We start from the raw sequence: 16622 nt of genomic DNA on the forward strand, positions 1-16622 counted from the left end.
CAAGCTATTCAATTGTCTCACTTATCCAGAGGGCCTGATCCAGTTGGGGGCTCCGCAGCTTTTGGTTCATAATTCACATGAATTCTGGATTTAATTTTTAAAAGGGTAGGTGAAATTCATATTAGATATTTTCTTACAATTAGAATGAATACAAAAAGTGTGAAATTAAAATTACATATCAACTAAAGAGTTTTTTCAATCAAAGATAATCAGTATTCCTCTTTGTATTCATGTGGTTAAGATAGCATACTTTGGCCAAGCACTGTGTTACGATCCATGCACACACACTTTTTATTAAAACTGAGAGACTGCGCTCCTCCTATATAATTTCTATATTTGGCATCGGGTCAAAGCTGTAAAAAAGAAAGTATATTCTACAGCCTTTTCCATTCCCACCTGGTGAGCCTGTAAGCACAAACGTGCTAGCTTACACCCTGGAGTGTATCTTTGTGGAAACCAGAGATGTCAGGAATCAGGAGCCACATAGCCCAGTGGTGCTGAAGCCCTGACTGCGTTATGACCTTTATTCAAGGCCGTTTCCATGCTGTGGCCTTTACTTGCCTTCATAGGCCTTACAGGAATGGAAACTAGTTGGAGATGGAAAATGAGACCAAAGAGAAAGTTAAACTTTTGGAACTTGGGGGACTACAAGCTATAACACAAAGAGAAGAGCAATGGCTGTCCTGTGTGCCAGAGGGGCTATTTGATAGATTCTTTCTTGTGTGCCGTTCCTGTCCAGATGTGGACTAGCAGGTATCAAGTAACAAGAATGACTGTGAAATCCCTTCTAGAGTTCAAAGAAAAACAATCGTGCTTCAGGAGTCAGTGTTCATTCTGACTGCAGATGTTTGATGTGTTTCCCATTGCCGGTAGCTGTGTATCTTCAGAAACCGATAAGGATGCAGGAAACTTTGGAAGGAAGGTGCAATTTCCTTGCGATAGGAGACAGATATCTTTTCATAGACAGGTAGACTGCATATTTGTGGCTTTCATTAGTGTTGCTAAGTCATGATGGAATGATACCAGATGGCAGCCGAGACATATGGCCCACATTTGAGCTTCATTTCTGCATGGTTCCAGCTGACCAAATTCAGCAGGGAGGCTTTTAAAAAACATTAAATGTATCAGAGTTCCTCCACATGTCGGCCCATTTAGTTTAATCTTAGCTACAACTATGATGAGTACTCAGAATAAAAAGGAACTCTGCCTGAGACACTGTCACGATGCTGTACTGCATGGATGAAAATGTCATATAGCAAGTATGTTGCTGCTCATCAGTCACTTAATTCAAACATTAAAGGTCCCCCATAAAAACCTGGAAGCTTGAGGAGTTGATTAATTGGTTCTTTAACTTGTCTTTGATGTTCCAAGCTGTTGCCTTTCCTTGGAAGAATACCCTGATTGTCACAATTTTGTCAACTAGAAATCCTTCTCATGGAGATTAGGGACACGTGGAAGAAGCTGTTAAATTGCTTATGGCTAATAAGCCTATGAGACTGAATACCAGTTTCTTCCTCCAAAATATTTGGATTGAAATAGTTTTTTCTACAATGCAGTGCAATCTTTTATAAAAACAAAGAGGTGGCCTCCTGGTTTACTAAGCATGAAAGGGGTTTTGGGGGTCTGAGAAGGAGCTCTGGCCTTGGAGCTTAAGTATTTGGTTCTGTGCCATGCATTATAACTACATCCCTCACCTTTATAGCATTCCCCTTGCTGTCTTTGAAGTCAATCATCTAAGAAATAGGGCAGTAACTCCAGGCGCACTCATTGTTAGGAGAGAAGCAATTTGTATGTTGAAAGCGTACAGAAGTTATTTTTACTTTCCATTAGTAAACTCCTTCAAGTTCAATTCTATTCTTTCCCTGGGCCAGAAATAACTAAACTCACAATGGGATGTGTTAAATTAATAGCTGGGAGTACAATCTCAAAATAGTGATATGTGCCCTTTCAGCTTAGATAAGCAACTTCTGTGCAGGAGAGGGTCTCATCTGGTCTTCTGGGAGAGAAATTGTACTTTCAACATCAGTGTTAGCAGATACGGTCTGAAATAGCCATTCCAATAAAAACCTGACATCTGTAGTGTGGTTTCCTTAGCTGGTACCATGCAAGTCAGCTAGCCAATGCCTCTGTTTACTGTCTTTCAATGTTAGCACCAGTTGACTCATTCTGAGCCTTTCAGTCATGATTGTACATCAAGGTGACTGACAGGACATTCCTTCAAGACTTTAATTTAAAACTATTTTTCCCACCAAAGACCATCTCTTTAGCTTTTCTTTCTTTCTTTCTTTCTTTCTTTCTTTCTTTCTTTCTTTCTTTCTTTCTTTCTTTCTTTCTTTCTTTCTTTCTTTCTTTCTTTCAAGAACAAAACCATCCAAACTTTGATCTCAGTGCTTTAGAGACTCTCGTTTGTACCCTACTCAAAATGATGGTTGGCAAAGGTGATTTCCTAGTCTTGACAAAGCTCCTGCTATCATGAGCATGGGATGCTCATTCTTCAATACTTACAAAAAGTATGCACTGATTTACTGTTGCTTTCTCCCACAGCAACACCCCTGAGTTCACTTAAGGCCCCTCGGGTGGACACGGCTCCTGTGGTCGCATCTCCCTATCAAAGGAGAGACTCAGACAGATATTGTGGCCTCTGTGCAGCCTGGTTTAATAATCCGCTGATGGCCCAGCAGCATTATGAAGGCAAGAAACACAAAAAGAATGCAGCACGGGTTGCCTTGCTAGAGCAACTTGGAACATCGCTGGATCTGGGGGAACTGAGAGGTAAGATCAGTCGCTTTAGCTTGACTTTTAAGACCATCTTTGTTTCACAGTATTTATTTCCATAATTTTATTGACTGCTTTTAAGATCAAAGATACAGATCTATGAACCATTTTCTTTTCTTTTCTCTTTACTGTTAAGACCCTTCTCTAGTGAGTGCATTTGCAGATGAGTAGAGTAAGAGAAGCTGAAGGTCAATAATGCTGTCTTATGGAAACTCGTGTGCTGTACATTCAGCCACATGAAGCAGTGATGTGCCCTGTGGCTCACTGCAGCCACAGCCTATCTCCTGCCACTATGCCTCTCTAGGCTGCTGGAGTTCATGTGAGTTTTCACAGAGGCTACAGCTTGGAGAGTGTAGAGCAGTGATGTGTGCTGCAGTAGGTGTAGGGGCCATGATCAATTTATGGGACTCAGTGAGATAATTTATTCTCAATAATTATTTAAGCATTTTGATCATATAAACATTTTGTTACCAGATTGATATTGGCAGTGTAGAAACAGAACAAAATTTCAAGCTACATATTATATTACTATTTCCTCAGAAAATGATGCTCTAAAAGGTCCTGTTGATCCTATGTCCTCAGCCTGGTATATTATGTCTTAGATGTGGTTTTATGAAGTGGCCAGGAGACCATTGACAATAACACTTATAAGTTATAGAATGCAAATATTTACAAAACAATTTTGAGAAGGCCACCTAGTTTCAACTGGGTTCTGCAAGAACCTATGGTTTCAATCCTCCAGTCTGCTGTTGACCCTGAAGAGGGATGCTTCTGACAGTTAATAACCTTAGGTGACTCTTAATCATGAACGTTCGATCAAAAGTCATGCTGTGAGAAGTTCTGTGAGAAAGACTTTGTTTATTGAGAAAGACTTTACCAAGGAAAAGGATTTGAGTTGGAGCTAGACATGTGAGCAGCCAAGAAGGCTACATGAGCAAAATCGTGCATATGCGAAGAGGCAGGACACATAAGCCGGAAACAGGTTTCTAATGCATAGTTTTAGAAGATTCCTAGCCTATTGCATGGGTCTGTGTTTCAGGGCCCATGTTACACCTGTGAAGCTGCAGTCAAGACTGATTCTTCCTTAATGTTTGAACAGTGGCTAAAAACAAATGTCCAAGTGCTTTGCTTAATTTTTTTTTTTTTTAGTTACAGAACACCACAGTGTCCTTACTATTTCAGTATGTCATCTAACTTCACACTGTAGAAGGTCTTGAGTCACTGGCATGGCTGTTCTTTGTCGGGGGATTTCTGGTAGTAAAAAGTCTTGTATACAGAGGACAAGTCTTTCTATAGGCAAGGGCCACCCCACAAAGTTGCTATTAATGGCAGATAACAAGTTGGCTCTGTGACTCCTTCATGGCAGGGTACTGGAAGAGAAAAATGAGGATTTATTTATTGTCTGTGCCAGATACTATGACATGAAGAAGAATTATTCCTTCAGCACATTCTTCTTGTCTAGTTTGAATTATCTGCACTGCATCTTTTATGTGCAAGCACATCTTAATGGCTTGGGCGTCAGATTCTCTCACACTAGAGTGGCTCGTCTTTGATATGAAGACAAAAGGATGCTCTTTGTCTTGGTACTTCTACTAAGCTGTGACTTAGTAGCATAAGGAACACTGTCCTTGGATCCACCTTTTTACTCACACCAACCGATGCTTTGATATATATTTATGCAAATGTTCAAAACTATAGACTGTTGAGGAATAAAGCAACCTTGGGAAATCAGCATGTTTTATAAGATTCACATGTACATGCTATTTCCTGACATAACCTAAAGAATGATAAACTAATAAGGCAAAAGTGCATCATAAGTACAGGTATATCATAACTTTAAAAATAGCACCAGAAAGATGGAGGATGATGGCAGTGTTGCTATGGGCTAGCCTTTTCCTCTCTCACAGCATGCTCATGGTTTTCAATACTCTATTAGTTATTGCTTACCATGGTATTCTCTTTTTATTTTAACTATTTCTCCCCATTCTTCACAAGATTGTTAGAAGCTTGAAATCTGACTCTTTTGTTGGTTTTTCTTGTTGATATGACAATTCAGGACATCTAGAATAGTGGAAGACATGTACAGTTACTCAATGCTTGCTGAATGAATAACAAGAAAAGGCCAAACAAAACAAAAAGCAAACCCCTAAACCTGGCCCACAATTATGCATGCCTCATTTCTATAATGTCCCTGATTGAATAATTTTCATAAGATATTTTTTACAATACTTCCAATTTAAAAAATGATGTATATTTATATACACTTAAATGAATAGATACTCTTACACTTATATGAGTTTTGACAATGCAAGTACTGGTATAATTCGTACTCCTGTGATCATATGTGACCTTTTTTATATCATGAGAAATTTCTGTGGATGTTCCTGATCAGCCCCAGTCCTCTGACCCCCATGTGTACCCTACACATGGACATGAACATGCACACACTCATCCATAGTCAGTGTTTATACCTGTGACCAAGATACTCTTGACTTCTACAAGCTTCATAGTTTTAGCTATTATATTTTATATTATGATATATCTCAAATTAACTCTTTTTGTTTCCATTCATTTACACAGCCATTACAAAAATTTTGTTAAATAATTCATTTCCATTCCTGAATTGTCTTGAATTATTTTATTGAAAATCTGTTGTTTATAGAGCTGGAGAGATGGCTTTGCAGTTTAAGAGCACTCAGTGATCTTGTAGAGGACCTGGGTTTGGTTCTAGCATTGACATGGTAGCTCATAACCTCTGGAACTCCAGTTCTAAGTGTTTCAATGCCCTCTTCCAGCCTCTGAAAGTATTTGCACAATGGTACTGGCAGAACACTTGGACATATAAATAAAAATAAATAAAGTCTTTGTTAAAGAGAAACATCTGTTGTTTGTGTTTGCATTTATTTCTGGACAACTGTTGTCTCCAGAGAGCCTCATGGTCTGGCACACTGTGCTGATGGTTTAGCATTGGAGAAATCCTGAACTTAAGGACTTTATGGTCTCCAGCTTGAAGGTAGCATGGTTATTCAAACTCCTTTGCACACTGGATGAATTTCAGAATCCGCTTTTCAGTCTGTAAGTAGAAAGCTATCCGGACTGTTGAGTGAAGTTCAATTATCTGCAGATCAGTGTGGGGGAATTAAATTATTCAAAGCATAGAGTCATGTGATCTGTGAACACCTTCTCTATACTTATGACTTCAAGGTCTGCCAATGATGCTTTAGAGCCAGGGCAGATGTTTTGTGCATCATTTGTTGAATTCATGTTGAATATTTGGTGTCATTTAACCTATTACAAAGTACATATATATTAATGTCATTTAATGTATTTGCTGGTAATATTTAAAGACTTTTATACATTGGCTTCAATCTCTGACTTACACATAATTTCATACCTATTATTTTCATGTAATTTAATAATACAAATAGTGTACACATTCTGCTGTGTTTTGGGTTAATTGTTTGTTGTCACTGGAAACTGTAGAACCATGTTCTTCTGGCTTTTGGTGGCCTCAAATAACAGGTGAAAAATTTAAAAGACAATTTGACAATTTCCTACAGGCTAACAAAGCATTAGAAGTAGGCTTGGCCTAAATATTAATTAGTGTGTATGGTCAACTCTGGTGTTATTTGTTCCAAGGAAACAAATGCTGGCTTCTCTACATCTGAATTGTGATTTAACAAAGAAATCTTGTCTCTCTTCCTGAACATGAATTCTACTATAAAAACATCTATTGGAGTATGGAATTATGAAATTTAATGGTTGAAAAGTACCCTAGAGTTTTTCTTTATGGTTTAATTTCTTTGTGTTAGCATAAAACATCTATAGAAAGCACTTTCTTATTTAGAAATTGTGGCACCGTAAATTCTGAAACTATGACTACTTGCATATAGAATATTCATTTTATACATTTTAATAATTCCTCTAAAAGCTTCAGACTGAGACTAAGCCCAGGTTTATTTGTTGTTTTAGAGGACTCTAGATTCTTCTGCTGTAATTCTGTCTGCAGACACAGCTTTCAAACGCATTTGAAAATTTAATAATGCTTCCAAGAATCAAAAGAGTAATAGCCCTGTAAGACACATTAAATATCATTGAATTATACATGCCCTTTCTTTTTACAGAGTGAGGCTCAGAGGTCTAGAGTTGTGAATGGGCTTTTCTCTTCTGAGTTGTTACTAGAGTCATAGGTGTAAACCTCTGATAGCAGGTGCTCCCATCTCCGTGACTCAGTGCCTTCTGCTTGCAGGTACAGCCATCTCCATGACTCAGCACCTCATGCTTGCAGGTGCACCTATCTCCATGACGCAGCACCTCCTGCTTGCAGGTGCAGCCATCTCCATGACGCAGCACCTCCTGCTTGCAGGTGCAGCCATCTCCATGACTCAGCACCTCCTGCTTGCAGGTGCAGCCATCTCCATGACTCAGCACCTCCTGCTTGCAGGTGCACCTATCTCCATGACTCAGCACCTCCTGCTTGCAGGTGCACCTATCTCCATGACTCAGCACCTCCTGCTTGCAGGTGCACTCATCTCCATGACTCAGCACTAGAACCATGAACAATTTACTCCTTGGTTTGGAAGATTGAGGTTGAGTGACTTAGATATTCTTAAATACATTTTTAAACCTTGTTTAGACCTCAGTTATATAATAAGCATAATTAACTCAGTTTTCCAGAAATGAGTTCTTGACAAAATGTATGGTATACTTTTACTAAGTAAATTTTCCTGTGGAGTTTATGACTCTGTGTGAAGTGGAATGAATATTGAAATGTGAAGAAAGCATATTCACTCTTAATGGAAGTGAGGACTTGAGAGGTACAGGTCTGTGAGGGGCTGTTGTAGTCTACCTTCCTCTGTAATTGCAGCTACTGTCTGGATTGGCTGTAATGGGGTGGATTTCAAGGGGAGAAAGCAACTCAAGTAGGACTTTGCATTGCAAAAATGGGATGTGAGTCAGGAGGAGCCAATTTTCCTCAAAATAAGTAGAACATGGCAATGAAAGATTTTCATTTTTTGAAATTATTTCTGCTGTGAACTAGTATAGTAACTTGACTCCATGTACTTTTCTTATGCTTAATCTTGGCTTGGCCTTTGCCAGAATTCCAGGAAGTGGGTGGCTTAGCATATTTAGACCTTGCTGCTTCCTTACCTTTTGTTACCTTTAGTAGCTATGTTGAAGCATCTGGACAATAGGTCTTCTCTAAGACCAAGGAAAGAAAGGATGTGCTTGGGGGAATGAATCAATGTTCAGGATAAGAAGGTAAATCAGACATTATCTAGAAGCTCAGTGGAGATGACCATTGTCTTAGTCAAGGCTTCTATCAATGTGAAGAGACACCATGATCACATCAACTCTTATAAAGGAAAGCATTTAATTGGGGCTGGCTTACAGTTCAGAGATTTAGTCCATTATCATGGTGGGACATGGTGATGTGCAGGCAGACATGGGGCTGGAGAGGTAGCTGAGAGTTCTACATCTTGTGCAGACAACAGGAAGTGGTTTGTCTCACTGGTTGTAGCTTGAGCATAGGAGACCTCAAAGCCCACCCCCAAAGTGACACACTTCCTCCAACAAGACCATACCTAATCTAACAAGGCCACACCTCCCATTAGTATAGAAATTTGGATGTGACTTTGCTCTGTGGTTCTGAATTGTGGTTTCTCCTGATACTGTAGCAGAATTGGGGTCCAGGTTGTTGTCAACTGTAGCTAGGATGGGTTGGAGGATGGAAATAATTCATTTGACCCTGGGAAACAGATTAGAAGTGGTGAGTCAGAGTCATTTGGGTTATAAAGCCCGTGGTAACTGCAGAACAGCAGCAAGTAGAATTTGAGGGGTAATGGAAATTGGTCTTTGATCATGGTGTTCAAATAAAGGTCATTGTTAAATATACATGATTATATACTAAAGATAGAGTAACATTTCAATGTGTAAAACTGAGTAAATGAAGGAAAGGTTTTCTCCTGTCATGACTGGCAGGGACAGGTCTTTTCTTGTCCCTTGAATCTCTCCCAGAGGTTTGAAGAATCTCACTGTGTGAATGAATCTAGTTGTATCCAAGTGGTGTGGAGACCAAAATTGCCCTTTCAAAGACCAGCAGAAAGCTTCAGCACACTTTACACCTATCACAGTGAGTCAGAGATGATGGACAGCTAACTTCTGCAAGAAGAATTCCAGTGCTTTGGAGACCACATAGTCTGGTTATGGGACACCTATCCCCACGTGATCCACTAGGAATGGAAGATCTGATTAGGTGGCTGGGGATAACATTTCATAAGCAGGATCATGTTGTATGTTACTTCTATGTTTCATCTCTGATGCACTGATATTCTCATTCATTCATTTTGCTGTTCATCCCTGTGGCATTTCCAGAGCTTCTATCACAGCCCAGACACTAAGGCTGAAGATACTGCAGTGAATCAGAGAGGATTGATTTACCAGATGACAGGAAATAAACATGTTTAGCCTGTGATAAGTGTCAAAGGGACAAAAGAATGGCAGGAGAATAATGTCATGGGGGGGGGGGGGGGTTCCCGTAACAGGTTTGTGACAGCCTCACAGAACTGCTTAAGTTCTTGAACTCGAACCTCAAGGCCAGAGAAATGGTGGGATGTAAGCCGATGGCTTATCTCAGAGAGCCCAGTTAGATCACGGGGTCGTTAGTGGAGAAAGGATGAGACACGCTTGAGTACATTTAGCATCAGTAAGACAAAGGCTGACAATGGTGGAAAGTGAGCTTGGGGACAAGCGTGGCCACATTTAGTATGTTTTCATAGCTCATGATAAAGAGTCTCATGGTAGGCATTTGTGTGACATGGCATGTGAATCCAAGCATTGCACCTCCCCTCTACTTAAGCGACGAGCTCCTCTCTGTCCTGGGCTACTTGTCATTCTGTCCAACAGTGGTTCTGCTCTTCACACCCCCATAAATACAACCTGCTTCCTTTGTTCAAAGCTAGGTTGCCAAGAAGCAGATTTTTAGGAGAGCCAACATTTCGAGGAGAGAGCCGGCACTGGTCTGTGGTTGACATAACTAAAGCAAAGACCCTGGAGTTCATGTGGTACTGAAAGGCAACACCAACTGGCTTGGATTTCTTTCTTAGTGCTGCTAGTGGGTCTGAGATCAGAATTCCCTCAAAACTGAGCTCAGGAACATCATGGTGGAGCAGCAACAGTGTTAAGCAGGCATGTGCTGTTGCTGTCGGGGACAGTTTATTCCTGGGAAATTGGACCTGATGGTTATCTCATAGTTTTCATCCTGGAACAGGGCATTTGGGTGACTGACCCGAAAGTCTCATCTGGCTGAGTTAGTAGGAGAGCCAAATCACTAAAGGAGTGAGACAAGAGCGTCAGTGAGGATGGAGTTGTGAAAGTTTGAGGCTTTGAGATACAGTGATACCAAGCAAGCTTGGAAGGATGACTGAGCGGCACTCAGGTTGGGTCACTGCGTACAGGGATAGGGCCACAGCTGAGGACCTGCTCTGTAGAAGTCTGGTGTGGGGCTTGTGGAATGGCGGATGCTTCCAGCTGTGTTTGGCCGTGCTAGGAGCAGAGGGCAGAGCAGAAAGGACTCAGATAACAGTGACAGGAGAATGCCCCTATTTATACCTACAGAAAACTGAAGCCCCGGCTCCAGATTCTCAGCAGGAAATCACATGTTGATAGTTATGTCTTTGCAATGTGTCTACAGAAAGTAGCCTGAGGCTGTTACAAGGGAGAGAAATCACAGGCAGGGATATATGTTGGAAGGTTTTTAGCCTAATTAGAATTTCCAGTGAGAAATTGTACCAATCTGAGCCACATGAAGAAAGTTTGGGGTGCTAGAGGTTAACAGTAAAGGAAACAAATTAGGAAAACCTTGAATGTTTTTGTATCCAAAGATCCCCTCTAAAGGCCCAAGATGATGCTACTGGGAATTCAGTGAGTGGTGGAGCCTAGCATGTGGTCTCTGGGTCACTGAAATGTGTCTTCAGTGGGTTGTTTCTTCCCCCTCCTCTTTCTTTTGCTTCCTAGTCATGACACAGTTTTACTCAGCCACTATATGCTATTACATGGGTCCTTTGGGTCATTAACAAATCCAAAGCCTTTCCTCTTGTAAATGGATTAACTCGGATATCTGTTACATTAATGGGAAGCTGACTGACATGGAGATTCAACAGGACTTGTTGGGTAAGTTGGGTCATGATTTACTTTGATATTTTTCCATGGCTGAGGACATAACCCAGGGTCTTGATCATGGTAGCCAAGTCATAGGCAAGCAGTCGACTACTGACCTATATAGCCCTAGCCCTAGGGCGCTGGTTCTCAATTTTCCTAGTGCTGTGACCCTTTAATATAGTTCCTCATGTTGTGGTGACCCCAATCATAAATTTATTTTCGTTGCTACTTCATAACTGTAATTTTGCTACTGTTATGAATTATAAATATCTGATATGCAGGATGGTCTTACGTCGAGGCCCATGGGTTAAGAAATACTGTCCTAGAGCCTTAACCCTCCCTGACACATTGCTGCTCTCATGGTCTTCTGAAGCATGAGTATCCCATACTGGGCCTCAGTGACTAGTGGTCTGGCTCCTTTTAGCCCAGCCTTGGAGTCGTGACAATGAAGGCCACATCTTCCCCTTTGTATCATCCAGTGTCTGGATCCATATATTGCTGATAGAAGTCCTACATGCTTGGCCTTGCCTATGCTCTCTAACAGAAAAACGATGATGTTCTACATCCTCCTTTCATTCACATAGTCAGAACCATGGCTCTCGAGTGGATAATTTAAAGGTTTCCAGCACCACATACTTGACAAAATTTCTGTGTCAACGAAGGTACATTTTTATTATGTTTAATCAATTAAAACAAATACAATGGTTTTTTCCTTGCACTAGTATTTTCAATCTGTGAAAGGAGCATGTAGTTTAACTAGTTAAGCATCAGCAGAAAATAGGACCTTTAAGCAGATATGATAATTATAGAACACAGTTCTAAATTGAATGGTAGAAGTGCTGAAGAAAATACTTAGCTTAGATTACACCTGGTTATTTTTGCGTTATTATTTTTAATGTGTTTTGACACCTTAGCTGCTGCATGTGGGCTTACTCTGATCTTCAGAACCCACATTCTGGGTTAGACAATTTAGCTGCTTAAATGTCTCATATCCTGTCATAATTGTTGGAGGGAATGAGGTAGGAAAATATTATGATGTAGAAGAGATTATTTCATTCATTCACTCACTCACTCACTCATTTGTTCAAAGTTACTAAGTTCCCATTATGGGAAAGAAGTTGTTCCTAAAGTTATAAGGGAATACTAAATTGTTTATGACTCATTCTTTAATCAGAAATGATTTAAAGTGTAGAGCAAAGGGGAAGAAAAACACGATGCCTTTGTTAAAATTAAACACAAAATAAAGGGGAGAATAGTTTAAAAGCTCTTTAATTATAATGATTTTAGAATTTAAAAAAGAGAAAATAATTACTTCCAATATGAGATATGCACCAGGAAATATGGACATTGTTGACCAGGGTGTGTAGAGCAGAGATGAACATGAGTGAAGACACAGGAAGATGGGAAGAGTAGAGCGTATTTAGAAATTTAGACAGGTTAGCTGTCTGCATGAAACCAGGCTGGAAAGACAGCTGAGAACCATGACAAGCTGTTTTGTAGGCCAGGCAAAGCTGGACTCTGTCTTCCCACTACTGGCATGCCCTAATTCACACGATGACTGGAATCATTTATACATTAGTACTACCTGGGAGCAGAGAGTTTGCTGGAATTGGGTAAGGGGACCCCAAAAGCCAGGAATCTGAGATGGAGTGGATCTGTAAATCTGGTGAGGACCTGAAGGGTACTGAGGTGGAGAAGCAGGAGAGAGATGTGTTGCTCTGTGCACAACCTGTGTCCCCCCCCCCCCCCGCCAGCTACATGAAAATGAGCAGGAGAGTTAGATTCTCCAAGACTTAGACAAGAAAACTCTAGGCCTTAGGAACTCTAACAGAAAAAAAAAACAGATATAAAGAGGAGTATGAGTAATAACCTAGATTTCTATTAAACCTCAAATCCAACAAGAAATCTACTTGATGAACATTCGCAGTGGACTATTTACACCCTGTGGGCCAATGCCTTTCTTCTCATCTGGGGCAGGTTTTGACCATTATTTTTCCTAATGACCCTAATAAATGAATTGCTGTCTAAAAAAGCATGGTTAAGTCTTCATCTTCATTGACTAGATCCCAGAAAAAGATGAGTGTGAATTTTAAAATGGAATCAGTTTCGCACATCTGCTACCATGTATGTGCTGTACACACTCTAATTAAACAGGAACTGGAAACTACTAGATCCTTAATTTCATACATGGCTGGTGCATTGTAAACAGCCATGAATTGATCTGGAAACCATCATCTTTATTCTGAGATACTGACTGAGAAAAAGCAAAAAGGAAAATAACCCCCCATGTGCCCCAACTCAAGTGGCTTCTGTTAGGGGTCACCTGGGGCTACATGGAGGAAGCTGAAAATATGATGTAAGACTGTTGTTTTTGTGCCAGAGCTCCAAGGCCGTTACTGGGGCTGCCTGGAGGTCCCTATTGTTTGTTTTAAGGTTAAGAGCTAGGCTGGCATTTCGCAGAAGCTCAGTATAATATTTTCCCAAGGTTATGGGAGGATATATCTGCCATGTTGGCTCTTAAGTTGTGGCTGGTAGTGACACAATTTTTTTTGACAAAATAAGAGACACGGCAATATTAAAACCAAGATAAACCTGTCCTTTAACAAATGAGAAACTATTTGTTTATAAAAGTATAACTTTCTGTTAATACAAAAGAGTAATTGTAAGTATCTTTCATGTTAAATTTTCTACAGATGAACCCGATAGATGAGATTTAATAATACTGACTGTGGTGTAAGATAAAGCATAAGATTTGCTTAAAGTACCACATATTCATTGAGATGCTTGTTGATTATGTTATTTTGGCTAATGTTTAATGAGCACTAACCATGTGACAGACACCATGACAAACTCCAGAACATAAAAATGACATCGTTTTAGATTGTAAAGAAGACATTCTTCCCAAGAATTCCACAATACTGTAGCTTCTGTGACAATTGAAATTGTGTGATAAGTACTCTTAAAACTCACATCTCTAAAGATGGGACCCAAAGACCTCTAGTATATTTGCTCACATCAACGAACAGAGGCAAAAGCAAGGAAAGAAAAAAAGAAAAGAAAAGAAAAGAAAGGCAGACAGAAGGAAAGGAAGAAAGAGAAAAAGAGAATGAAATGTGTACTCAATTGATCATTTCACAATCTCCATCTTTTTTGTCAAATCTATTCTGCTACTGGTAATTATCATTCCATAAAGTTTCCCCACTCAAAGCAGTGACTTTGTAGTTGAGAGGGAAGCATAGTGATAGATTTTGTTTGGAACTTTTGTGTGGCTCTATGCCCAAGACTAAAAATGCTGTGAGAAACCCAACACCATATTTTCTTCGTTATGAGTCACCTGAAAGAATGGTGTTCATTATTCATTCACCACTTGCTTTTTAAGTGGCTGTTGTGCTGTTCACCCTGATCAGTGATGAGGATGTACTAGTGTTCTAGGCGTGGTCCTTGAGCTCAGTCAACTTCTAAGCAGCCAATGTACACATGTATTAACGTGATTTAAATAATGTTTCCGAACCCCTATGACTTGTATGCGTAAGAAATGGAAAACCTTCTCCAAGGAGCCTAGAAAATCTGGTTCAACTTGAACATTTACAGTAGAACCACTAGATTTTTCTCTAGAAATGTGAAAACTTCTGGTGTCATAACAATAGAACTAATATTTGCCACAATAGATCTTTGTTGGGAAGGTGACGGTGATGCTTACATTATCTAAGTGAATCTGTAGACCTAAATGATGAACAGAGATTTGCAGTAACTCAGATTTGGAATCTATTTTTATAAATGATGACAAATAATGATAATTTACTGAAATAGCTAATGAGCCAGTGAAGAGGTAGCACAGTCCTTTACAGACCCCAGCTGGCAAGCTGCTCAGTGAGTTGGAATGAGTTGGTGAGCTCTGAAGTTTTCTAAATAAGAATCTTGATTCCTTGTGCAGTTTTACATAGAAGAAAGGTATTTCTCTCCTGGGAGGCTTTGATTTCACAAAGTGCTGCTGAATGAATGACGTGCAACAGAGTGCACTCAGAGCCTGGCCCGGGTTTCTGTGACCAAGCATTAGTAACAGTCAGAGGATACAGTTTGCCTCTCTGGGCCTTGATTTTATGTCTGTAATGAAAGCATTGAGGACTTGATCAGCCAGAATCACCTTCCAGCATTTTTCCCATTGAGGCTGGTCTAGATAATTCATTCCTAGTTCATGTGCTTGGTAATTGCCCTTCCAAAATAGGATTTTGACTCTTAGGGCTTCATTTTAATAAATTGACCCTACCTCAGGCCCATAAAATAGATTTTGTCTTCTCTCTATGGTTTCCACCAATCCAGGGGAAACCCAAGCATGGGAACATGGCCAATAACCTCATACTACTATGTATCTCGAGTCTGTGCAAACTGTATCTCAACATGTAGCCCCATACAAACCAACATGCAAGCAATGCTTTATTATGCTCCCACCACCCTCCTGGGTCTTCCTTCAATCCTTACAGCTCAACACACACACACTCCCTCCCTCTGGCCTTTCTATTCTGCTCCTGTCCTTTAGTGTTAGGCACATACTCTGTAATATATCTGCTTTTAGGTCCCAGGTGTAAACACTCTTCAGTAAGGCTGATAGTCAATGGTCTTTGCAGCCCACTGCCCATACACATGTACACATGTGCAAATATTGGTCACATATTATTCCTGTCTCTCGTTTTCTTTGAGTGCGGTCACCATGTGAGTGGAGTTCACTGTTGTTGTTCCTCAGTCATGGGGATCATGTCTACTAATAGAAGAATGCCTACCAAATGCACTCTCATGTTGACAGTGTTTTCAGACTCTGGCCAAAGAAAATGATCATCTCCTTGAAGGCAATGAAGAGTAATCCCAAAACAGGCAGAACTGGAGGGAAATGAACAATTGAGAAGCAATGTTGAGTATTTCATAATTTCTATGATTTTTTTTTCCTCTCAGGATTAATCCATTAGCACCAAGCAGTCAGCCTGAAATTCTGATAAGAACCAAGAGGTGCTACCTGCATCAGGCAGTCTATTATTCATTAAGATAAAAGCTGAATTGCTATTTAAAAAATGAAAAGAAAAATAAGAAAAAGAAAGAAAACCCAAGAGGAATAATTGGTATAAAAAGATCTGCGAAACACACAGCATTGAAATGTGAAAGAAAAATTTATGACAGAAAAAACTCAAGATTCAGAGGGGAACCCCCAATTTATTATATGTCCTCTATCTGTACTTAACCCCGACAACTGAATGACATGTTAAAAGGCCATCATCAAGCAGGCCAGCTAAGCCTTGTTGTACTGAGCAGAAGTTTCAGCTGCTGTCTCTTCCTCATACCCTCCGCCCTCATCACAGGACAGAGAGATTAAGTTTGGGTTCATCTAAGTTCACTGCCTGCTTTAAAAGAAATACTCCAGAGGAATATATAGAGCAGAATTTACACCAAGTTTTATTCACTATACCCAGATATAATTCTAAATTAATAAAAATGACCAAGAAGAAAATTGAAAATGTGATTAGTACTCAAGAGAAAGGAGACAAATATTGAGATGGTCTAGAAAAGTAGCTAATTTGCTTATACTCAAGGTTATATAAAATAAAATGTACTCATGCACTAGAAAATAGAATTTTAATCAGGAAAGCTGAGAGTGTTGCTCAGTGGTAGAGTGCTTATTACCTTAAGCTTAGAGTTCA

At 39.9% G+C, this 16622-nt stretch overlaps 1 protein-coding gene across 2 annotated transcripts in view; it reads left to right on the top strand.

Annotated features, from left to right (window-relative positions):
• Zmat4 (zinc finger matrin-type 4) overlaps positions 1 to 16622 on the top strand; it is a 393013-nt gene that overhangs the window by 259645 nt on the left and 116746 nt on the right. For both annotated transcript variants that reach the window (XM_036166797.1, XM_036166796.1), the window contains exon 5: positions 2545 to 2772. In XM_036166797.1, the coding sequence (XP_036022690.1) occupies positions 2545 to 2772 (228 nt within the window). The remainder of the gene's footprint in view (positions 1 to 2544; positions 2773 to 16622) is intronic.

The sequence above is a fragment of the Onychomys torridus genome, chromosome 17 (genome assembly GCF_903995425.1).
Source record: "Onychomys torridus chromosome 17, mOncTor1.1, whole genome shotgun sequence".
Classification (NCBI taxonomy): domain Eukaryota; kingdom Metazoa; phylum Chordata; class Mammalia; order Rodentia; family Cricetidae; genus Onychomys; species Onychomys torridus.